This window comes from Sinocyclocheilus anshuiensis, unplaced genomic scaffold, assembly GCF_001515605.1.
Source record: "Sinocyclocheilus anshuiensis isolate Anshui unplaced genomic scaffold, SAMN03320099.WGS_v1.1 scaffold1566, whole genome shotgun sequence".
NCBI lineage: Eukaryota > Metazoa > Chordata > Actinopteri > Cypriniformes > Cyprinidae > Sinocyclocheilus > Sinocyclocheilus anshuiensis.
In genome coordinates, this window is record NW_015546165.1 from 251376 (window position 1) to 262459 (window position 11084).

The following is an 11084-nucleotide window of genomic DNA, read 5'->3' on the forward strand; positions in this document are numbered from 1 at the left end:
GCGCACACTGGCCCAGCTAACCAATCTCCGCGCACACTGGCCCAGCTAACCAATCACAGCACATTTAGTATTTCAGAAGGTGGGCCTTCATTTGATACAGGAACTATTTGAGCCGTTTACAAGACTTTGTAAAAGAGCATAATAGGACCCCTTTAAACCGAATGTGTGACTTCCAGTGTCCTTCACTCTCAGCAGTACAAAAACATTCTGCTTGATATTGGAAACTGGTAGTTGTTTTCATATTTTAATTTATCATCATAAACACACTGAGTTTACTGCACTTTTCTGTTCTACTGACAGCCCTGTGTATGGATAATAATTTCTGTTTTTAGATTTTTTGCTCTGTATATTTTGTAGTGAAATAATTTCAGCATTTGGAGTTGTTCTGATGAACAGCGGTGATATGCCTGTGTGAACGGCGTTGTGTTCTCTCTCAGGAGTTCTTCCTCGCTCCTCTGGCGACTGCATCGTCTCCTCTCTGTCCATCCCTCCGTCTGCACGCATGGCTCTCGCTTCGGAGCCGCTTCTGTACCACATCCAGCCGTCGTCAGCAGCTCTGGGTCAGCTGGGCTCGGACACCATCATCGTTACAGACTACACAGAGGTGGAGCTCAGCAGCCAGGAGGAGTCCGAGGAGCTGATGGAGAAGAGTGTGGAGGTGCTGCTTGTAGACCAGAGTCCTGCTGTATCGGCAGAAGAATCTGCGCTTTTCACTGACAAACCAACACAAGCTGATGTTTCTCACGGAGCTGCGAGCGATGCCCCAGCGACAGCATCCCATAATGAGACGCAGAGTGACGACAATCTACGGGACGAAGTCTTGACGGATGAATCCAATCAGCTGACCCCAAACGATGAGAGAGACAGGGCTGACATCTGTCCTGCTGCAGGAAGTGATGCGTCTGCACCACAGGAAGTCAAAACGCCCGAATCCGACGTTGACCAGAAACCACCGCAGCGGAGAGGCCGAGGAAGACCGAGAAAAACTACAGAGACGACTGACCAAACAATCGTGGTAAAAACACCACGTCGACGAGAACGACCGGTTAAACTGGAGAACAGTGCAGAGGAATGGTGAGACGTGAGATGAGACTCACTTCCGCAAATCAAGCAGCATGTGCTGCGCTTTATTTTATCAAGAATAAAATATTCTTATGTTTTTTTTTGTTTCAGGAGTGCCATCACACCGCATGGAGAGCGTAAAGGTAACGTTGTGCTTTCACTACACATACAGCAGACGCAAAAACTATTTGAACACAGCGTTTGTATCATATGCAGTCATATATATAACAGCAGCTAGTGATTTTGATTGGTTTACATCAGGGGTGTCCAATCCTGCTCCTGTAGGGCTGCACGATTAATCGAATGCGATTTGTCATGCGTATCTTGTCCGTAAAGCCGGTTCTGTGATCAGTAGTAAATCTCCATTACGTGCTTTCAGATGGAGCAGCATTTACTACACAGAGCCATAGTTCACTAACAAGCTACGCAAAACTGCATTCATAATCGCGCAATTATGAAATCGAAGAAATCGTTCTGCAAGTATGAAAGCTGTTTGCGTAGCTTGTCAGTGAACTATGGCTCTGTGTAGTAAATTCTGCTCCATCTGAAAGCACATGAAAATACCATATTTAATAACGTTTTTACTCCAAACTCACTTCATAACGTCAGTCGAGTGTTTGAAATAAATCCTTCTGTGAGATGATGTGGCTCCTTACACAGAATAAGACACGCAACATATTTCATAGTATTCTAAGCAGTGATAAAGGCATTGCATTATTATATACTTTATTATAATAAACATTATAATAAGATGAACTCAGATAAACCATATATTGTCGTAGTCGTGTGTTTGTTAGTCACGGTGAATCAATGAAAGCAGCTAAATCTACTGTTTCTCTTTGAAGCATACGTTTCGGTGTCTCACTATGGTATACGCCTCTTCCGCGTATTCCTCAGAAGCCCAATTCCATTATGCCAGCCCCAATTGGCTGGCAGACATGACGTTGCGTCAGGGAGTGGCTCCCTCCCCTTGGTATAAAAGGAGCGACGCAACGTCATCACAACATTCAAAAACCTCTTCTCGCTTCACACCAGAAGCCTACCCAACTCAGATAGCCATCAACTAGTCTCCACGTTGGTTGCTGGCTTAACATTTTGGTACTGTACTTATAGTCGATTTGTTGGCCACCACGCCACGTTTGCCCACCCCTCAATCGGCACTCCAGCTCATTGTTAGGGTCATTCAGTACCGCAACTATGGCTGCAGCAAAGCAGACTACCATAGCTAGCGAGGGAGATCCGCGGCTTTGCTCATGCAGGAACAAGATCTCATGCGAAGGCACACACCAGGTCTGCTCTGCATGTCTTGAGCTGAAACATGCCCAAATGGCGATCGAAAGCCCCTGCTCCTGTGAGCACAGCGCGCGTTTCACCATGAAGAGCCTCCGTCGCAGGTTAGCACGCCAAGCTAGCTTGTCTGGCCAGGATCCCCTCAAGTCAGCTAGCCCCTCTCTGGTTTCCGCCTCTCAGGTATCTATTCCTGTGGAGCTGCCCATCACGGCAGCTCTATCGTGGGGTGAACAACTAGATGTGTGCGCCCCTCAGCCCAGTGTCCTCAGCACGGACGAGGAGGAGGAGGACACGTATGAATCTGAGGAAGAGGGGCAATCGGATTTTCTTCTCTCTGAAGAGGAGGAAGATTTTGAGGATTCCCCTTTCCTTCCCCCTGCTCAACCGGCACAATCCCTTGCTATGGCGGGATCCACGGAGGAGGCGGGAGGAGGGGCACCATCCTCTCCGCTTCTTAGTGTGGATCTGCAAGACGTGTGCAAACGCACTGCGGAGAAACTCAATATTCCGTGGCCAACCGTAGTAGCTGACACTGCAAAGTCGGGCGATGAGGGTTAAGAGGCTGCCGAGAGCTAAACAGGCAGTGAGACTACTCCTTCCAATCTTTCCAGAGCTTCTGGAAGAGGTTTACATCACCTGGAAGGACAATCCTTTTACTAGTAAAATGGCCGTGAAGGGGGGATCCGCTCTTAACATGGAGGGGGTGAGGAAGGAGGGCCTTCTTCACATGCCCCCCATGGAGCATTTAGTCGCCGCGCATCTGCATCCAAAGCGCACGGCGGCCGAGAACACGACATTGCCATCAAAAGTGGACCGCTTCCAGTCAAGCAAGATGAAGTGCACTTACAAAGCAGTCGCTCTCTCAGTCTGGGCCCTGAACGCCATCTCTCTGCTAACCACATACCAGGCGGAGCTGCAAGACGAGGTGTCTGCCACGCCAAGTCAGGCACAGTGGGAGGAAATCTATGTCTTCACAGATCTCTCACTCCGCCTTCAGAGATGTGCCGTTCAAGCTCCGCAAGGCCATGGCCACAATGGTCATTCATAATCAGCCTTCGCATTCCTAGGCGACAGAAACCGCGTGTGAATGCAGCAGGTCAGAGCAGCGCACCGGAGCAGAAACCTGCCTGGCCCAGGAAAAATGATCTGCCCGCGACAGCTCAGACGGACCAGCCAGTTCCTCATCCTACCCAGGTGAGGAGGAGGAAGAAAAAGGCCATTTGAGGGGGTCTTCCTGAGGGAAGGGGGCTCACAGCCCCCCAGTTCGCTAGTCCCTGACCCTCAGTTGTTCAGCGTTCAGCAGAAAGTTCAGTTCAGATGCTTGCAAATGTTCTGTGGGGAAACCAGAGCCAAGTTGGGCCAGGGGATGCAGAGCAGTGAAGAGAACGAGAGATGATGCAGTGGTGCACACCCACCCACTAGCACTTTACATGCTCAAAGTTCAATAAAGTTTTCACTCTTTCCCCACTTCGGGGAGTCATCGCTCTGCTGAAGGTGGTGAGCCACGTAAACTCTGTCCAAGCGGCAAGTGTTCGCGCATGCGCAGTACAGACCACAAACGAATTTTCGACTCGGCCACACGATGGCGCCAGAATGCTGTAAGTAAACTATTGGCGAGAATGCACGCAGTCCCGTTGGGTGCTGAGAACAGTACAGTACGGTTACAGACTGCAGTTTGCCACTTGTCCCCCGCAGTTCAGAGGAATAATTTATTCTCGGGTGCAGGGAAGATTAGTACATGTTCTTCAGGACGATATTACCTCCCTGTTGAACAAAAAGGCAATAAGAGTGGTTCCACCCGAGGAAAGTCACAGTGGGTTTTACTCGAGATACTTCCTAGTTCCGAAAAAAGGGACTCGAGCTCTCCGTTCCATATTAGATCTTCGTGCACTGAACAAATACCTAAGGAAGTACAAGTTCAGAATGCTCACCTACTCTACACTTCTGAAATTGGTGCGCCCAGGCGATTGGTTTACCTCAATCGACCTGAGGGATGCATATTTCACATAAGAATATATCCACCCCACAGGAAATTTCTGAGGTTTGCATTCCTTGGCGTGGCATGCGAATATCTAGTTCTTCCCTTCGGCCTGTCCCTCAGCCCAAGGGTATTCGTTAAATGTACAGAAGCGGCACTAACTCCGCTCAGGGAGAAAGGCATTTGTCTCACTACCTACATAGACGATTGGCTGGTGACAGCTCAATCAGAGCACAAAGCTAGAGATCACACAGCCATGCTCCTTGAACATCTACAGAAACTGGGATTAAAATTAAACACCGAAAAGAGTGTTTTAGTTTTCAGACAGTCAGTAACTTATCTGGGGTTGTTACTGGACTCCGTGACATTCAGAGCGCAACTGTCAGAGGAGAGAGTAATGAAATTTACGCAATGCCTGGCCAAATTTCGGAAGGGGAACAGTGTTTCTTTTCGCACATGCCTCAGCTCTAATAGTCATTACCTTAAGCAGACTATTTATGAGAGAGTTTCAACACTGGGTAGCCTCTCTGAGACTGAACCAGTTACGGCACTCCCCAAGGAGAGTGAGAGTGACATCATCGGCAGTCTTGGCACTGCGTCATTGGCGGCGCCCGTGCTTTCTGTTGCAAGGGGTACCTATGGGCGTTGTCCAGGCCAGGAAGGTCATAACGGATGCATCGTTGTCCGGCTGGGGGGGCATTCACAAGGGCAGGGCAGTGAACGAGAGATGGGGTCACCATCTGAGCCACTGTCACATAAACTACTTGGAAGTGGTGGCCGGCTTTCTAACGTTGAAGCATTTTCTTCCTTTTCTGAAAGGACATCATGTTCTGGTGAGAACCAGCTCCGCTCATGAACGCTACTTTATCAGATAAAAATGAAAATGTCATCGAAACTTTTCTGAAGACAGTCGGTTCCCTTCAGAGATACATTCATATAAAACACCCGCGACGTGTTTTGGTTTTGAAACGTGCGGTGCTCATGTTTACTCAACGAAGTCAAACGCTTCAAAAAAATTAATGTATGGGAAACACTGGTAATGTATATCGAAACATCGGAAATATGTTTTAAAATCATATCACCGTTATTGAAAAAAATTATATCGTGATACATATTGATATTGAATTATTGTCCAGCCCTAAACCTAATCCTGCTTTTATGCCCAAGGTGGTCAATTCTATTATTCCTCTTGAGTTAAGAGCCTTTAACCCACTACCTTTTGCTTCAGTAGAACAGCAAAGGCTGAATACGTTATGTCCGGTGCGTGCTTTACATATTTACACGAAGAGAACTAAAGGGTTCAGAGAGAGTGATCAGCTGTTTGTGTCTTGGGCGAAGCCCCGTACGGGGTAGCTCATACTTAACAGCGTTTATCCCACTGGATAGTGGAGGAAATTTCTCTTGCATATTCCAGTAAGGGTCTTACGCCTCCGTCTGGTTTACGTGCTCACTCAACGAGAGGAATGTCGACGTCATGGGCTCTCTTTAAAGGGGTCACACTACAAGATATCTGTGAAGCGGCAAGTTGGTCCTCACCACACACATTTGCAAGGTTCTATAAACTAGATGTTACAGCTCAAACATTTGCACATGACGTATTGAGCATTGGATCTTGAGTGTTGACTTAACCAGCCCTATAATAGTTCTTTGGTTGGCAGGAGACTTTGAGACAGGCTATACGGCAATATGGGAGTTAGGATATCCCATAGTGAGACACCGACACCTATGCTTGTAAGAGAACAATAGGTTACTTGCATAACCCCGGTTCTCTGATAGCATTAAGTGAGGTGTCTCACCAGATCACCATCCTTCCTGTGTGAAGCGAGGAAGAGGTGTGCTTGTTTTGAATGTTGTGATGACGTTGTGTCGCTCCTTTTATACCAAGGGGAGGGAGCCACTCCCTGATGCAATGTCATGTCTGCCAGCCAATTGGGGCTGGCGTAATAGAATTGGGCTTCTGAGGAATACGCAGAAGGGGCGTATCCCATAGTGAGACACCTCACTTAATGCCATCAGAGAACCGGGGTTACGCAAGTAACCTATCGTTATTCAGCAACCGCTATAGGGATTTCCTGGGTTTCTTCTGTGGGGCGTATTTGGAGTTTCAGCGCGAGAGCGCCCTCTGGCCTTCGGATGGAGATTTACTGCTGATCACAGAACCGTGCTTCACTGAAAGATACGCATGACAATCACAGCTTCTGCCTAATCACGATTTATCGCTTTTGCGATTTAATTTCAATTAATCGTGCAGCCCTATTGCCCTGCAAAGTTTAGTTTCAACCCAATTAAACACATCTGAACCAGCTAATCAAGGCCTTACTGGGCAAACTAGAAACTTCCAGGCAGGTGTGATGAAGCATGTTGGAGCTGAACTCTGCAGGCCCTCCAGGGCCGAGTTTGGACACCCCTGCTTTACATGATACACCACTAAAGCTACTAGTAAAGGATGATAACAATAAATCTGATTTTCAGCAACAATCTGACGATCTCCAGTGATGCACTGCTTAATTACAGTTATAAATGTCATTGCAGTAATAGACATGTTAGACAGATGTTGATTAACAGAATTTCAAGCTTGTTTTCCTCTCGTTTCTCACAGATGGCTCTGACGAGCCGCCCAGCAGACCTGAAATGCCTGCGAACGGAGCAGAAACTTCTACCGGCCCATATCGCACACGGAAAACCTGCAAAACCGAGCCGCCACCCACCGATAACCCTCGTGCTCGGCACGCATGCGACACCTGCGGCAAGAAGTTCACGCGCAGGTCCGATGTCCAGCGGCACCAGCTGACGCACACGGGCGAGCGTCCCTTCCACTGCAGCCAGTGTGAGAAGACGTTCCAGCATGCCTGGGATCTGACCAAACACTGCCGCAAGATGCACGGTGAGGCCAGCTTCACCTGCCGGATCTGCCAAAGCGCCTTCGCCAACTTGCGCCTGCTGACGGCGCACCACAAGAAGAGCCACGCCGGCGAGCTCCCGCACTACTGCTCCATCTGCGGCGAGGCCAGTCCCACGGTCAGCGCGCTCGTGACACACCGCAAGACCCACAGTGCCACGCAGCAGTACCGCTGCGACCAGTGCGGCGAGGGCTTCGACACGCTGCTGCAGAGATCCCTGCACCGTCAGAGCCACCGCAGGCGCCACCAGTTCAAATGCCCGCAGTGTGAGAAAACCTTCACGCGGCGCACCGACGTCAAGAGACACCAGCTGAGCCACACGGGCGAGCGCCCGCATCAGTGCTCCGTATGCGGGAAGCGCTTCGGGCTCCGCGCCGGGCTCCAGAAACACCTGGTGACGCACACTGGCGAGCGTCCGTTCCGCTGCCCACACTGCATGAAGAGCTTCACGCAGCTGTCCATTCTGCGCCGGCATGAGCGCATGCACACCGGCGAGCGGCCCTACCTCTGCTCACAGTGCGGGAAGCGCTTTCTGTCGCTCGGGGAGCTCATCAAACATGATAAAACGCACGCAGACGAGCGGCCGCATTCGTGCCCGCAGTGCCACAAGGGCTTCAAGTTCAAGCGTGCTCTCCAGGAGCACCTGCTGTCGCACAGCGGCGCGCGGCCGTTCCCCTGCGTCTACTGCGGGAAGATGTTTGCCAAGCCCTTCGCTCTGACCAGACACCACCTGATCCACACCGGCGAGCGGCCCTTCTCCTGCGGTCACTGCGAGCGCACCTTCCTGACCTCCACCGAGCTGGCGCTGCACGAACGCATCCACACCGGCGAGCGGCCCTTCTGCTGCGCTGCGTGTCCCCGGCGCTTCCGCAGCTCCTCGGAGCTCGCCAGACACCGCCGCAGTCACTCGCAGGAGCGGCCTTACCGCTGTGCATACTGCCCTAAAGCCTTCGCCAGCGCCGCCAAACTCAAGAACCACACCAAGGTCCACACGGGCGAGAGCAAACCCAAACGCCCCGCCGTGACGGAAGTAAGCGTTATTTTAGAGTAAACGGCCGTTCAGTCGGGAAGAAAAGCCTTTATTGTGTGATGCGTGTATAGTGTCTGTGTGATTAGAGCTGCTTCTGTTGATGTGACTGCACTGTATTCAACACTGACCATTATGGATAAAGAATTTTATACCATATGTAACCATATTAAATTGTCATTAGTTCTCAACTCAAGAACAGGCACTTCATCATCTTTAATGTGAAACTAAAGAAGACTTTCAGAGGAGCTCATATGCAGTCGGACTGTGAAATGAGAAGCTTCTCTCTTCATGTGGTTCAGATGGAGCTGCAGGTGCTTTATGTTCTTGAGTCATTTATATCTTCAGTAGATTAAGGGTTTATTTTATTATGCATTTTTTCAAAAGTCTATTCATTGGAGTTGTGGTTTATCAAAATACAAGCAGTACAGAAACATCTAGAACTTCACTCGTCCCAGTCTCTTTCACTAAACATGCATAAATCAATACATGTAAATACAGAAGCTTCTTTAGAAAGGCAAGAAATATGCCACTATTCAAAAAATCACTAATTTAGAAGGTAATTCAATTAGAAATCATCAGATGTCTTAACCTTCATTTGCTGATCTCTCAGAGCCGCTGTTTAGTTACAGCAGACCCGCTGTGGTTTCACCCCCATCCTCTCATTGTACATCGAGGTTCTTTAGTGTTTTGGAAACACGGACACCAGCAGAAAGTGTGAATGGGAAGGAAGGAAATAAAATGTGGTTTGCAGAACAATATTAATAAGGGCTGTGCTCTCCTGATAGGAAAGACTGTGAGCGTCTTTGCGCTTCTGTTCTCTCATCGTGACCAATTAGTTCTGTATCTGGTGGTGGTCTTTCATCTGAAGTGGGACACACGGAAAAAGACACAAGAGGCTCCATGAATAAGCGCCTCACAAAAACACGGTCCGTCGTCATGAGAACCTCTTTTGTTCTTGTTCTCTATGCAGAAGAGACTCACTCGAGCACTGAGGGATCTGTCTGTCTGTCTGTGTTTCTGTCTGTTTCTGTCAGTGTTTGTGTTCATGCTGACTCTGATTCTCAGGGTCAAACGGAGTGCGTTTCTTCAGATGTTTGTAGGCACATTAGAAATGGCGTGGGTAGTTTAGAAAAACTGTGGGTTGGTTAAGGGTTTCCGTAGTTGGCAAGTTGTGTTTTGTAAACAGACACCAGCAGAAAGTGTGAATGAGAAGGAAGGATGAAGTGATGGTGAGCGTGTTTGAGAGCTGAACTAACCATCTCAAGCTGTCTTCTCTGATTCGGTCCTCCCTTCAGTCTGTTCATTTGAAATTAATCAGAAACCCACACACCTGATCTGAAAACTTTAATAGTTGTAACAGCTTTGTTTGGGTCAGAAATGAGAGCAGAACAGATGCAGAGACACTTCGAGGCTGGACAGAAGTCGAACAGCAGATGAACATCACAACACTCTTCTGTGAGTGAGCCTGGTTTCTCCCAAGGTTTGTTTTGCTCCATTTCTGTCACCGGTGGAGTTTTGGTTCCTTGCTTAGTTGGGGATGCTTAATTTCTTGCAACATTGTTGGCTTGACTGCACGGAAACTATCGGAAGAGCTGAACGATGAATCAGTGATGAACTGACTTTAACTGATAAGCTGACTGTTTTCTGTCCTCTCGCATTATCAGCACATGATTTTCCTGTTTGACTCTGTAAAGCTGGTTTGACACAATCTGTATTGTATAAAGAGCTTATAAATAAAGGTGACTTGACTGTGTGTGTGTGTGCGTGTGTGTGGTTCATTGTTATTCAGTATTAGCCACTGAAGTCTGACAGGAACATTTGGAGATTTGATTTCATTGCACCGTTGTCTCTCTGTTTCTCGTTCTTGTGTCTCTTATTTCTCGTAGACGGGCAGCAGCAGCATTTGACTCATTAGTGTGATCAGAAGCGGCTGTAGTGTTTGATCAGGAATCTCATGAGTCAGTCTGCCACAACAACACCACCCAGCAGACCTGTACTCTACAGTGTGAGGTGTGTGTATGTATTAGATCTGCCTACAGAAACACAAACACACACATGATGTTTACGGGTGAGCATGCGGCGGAGCTCATCATGTGCTCAACAGGAGATCTGCTGAGGTTTGCTGCAGTGTTTCTGACACATTCAGTAATGATGATGTTTCTCATTAGATTAATTAAAGACCTCTATCTTTTGTATTTCAAATTTCACTGCAACAAATGTATTATTGCACTGTGTGTCTGTGAACTGCTTCAGCATTTTGTCATCAGTCTCCAGGCATTTACACTGACCACAAAACCATATTTGTCACAATTAATAACCTATACCAGGAGGATCAGCTCCTAATAACTCATTGATCAGACTGATTGATTCTGTGCTCGAGACTCATTCCTACATTGCGTTCAGATGTACAGTCGTGGCCAAAAGTTTTGGTAGTGACATAAATTTTGTGTTTTGCAAAGTTTGCTGCTTCAGTATTTGTAGATTATTTTTCCACATGTTTCTATGGTGTACTGAAAAACAATGAAAAGCATATAAGTTTTAAAGGCTTTTATTGGCAAAAATATATAATGAGTCAATATTTACAGTGTTGACCCTTGTTCTTCATAACCTCTGCAGTTCGCGCTGGCATGCTGGATATTAGCTTCTGGGCCAAATCCTGACTGATGGCGATCCATTCTTGCTTTATTAGTTCTCGGAGTTGATCACACTTTGTGGGCTTCTGCTTGTCCACTCGCCTTTTGAGAGCTGACCACAGGTTCTCTATGGGATTGAGATCCGGGGAGTTGCCTGGCCACGGATCCAAAATTTCAATGTAATGATCTTC

General features: G+C 48.0%; 1 protein-coding gene across 1 annotated transcript in view; it reads left to right on the plus strand.

The window, feature by feature from the left end:
- LOC107701371 (zinc finger protein 135) overlaps positions 1–8691 on the plus strand; it is a 14582-nt gene extending 5891 nt beyond the window's left edge. Inside the window, exons 7-9 of the mRNA XM_016503363.1 lie at positions 438–1074; positions 1174–1205; positions 6930–8691. Of these exons, the coding sequence (XP_016358849.1) occupies positions 438–1074; positions 1174–1205; positions 6930–8281 (2021 nt within the window). The 3' untranslated portion in view covers positions 8282–8691. The remainder of the gene's footprint in view (positions 1–437; positions 1075–1173; positions 1206–6929) is intronic.
- Positions 8692–11084: the final 2393 nt, after the last annotated feature.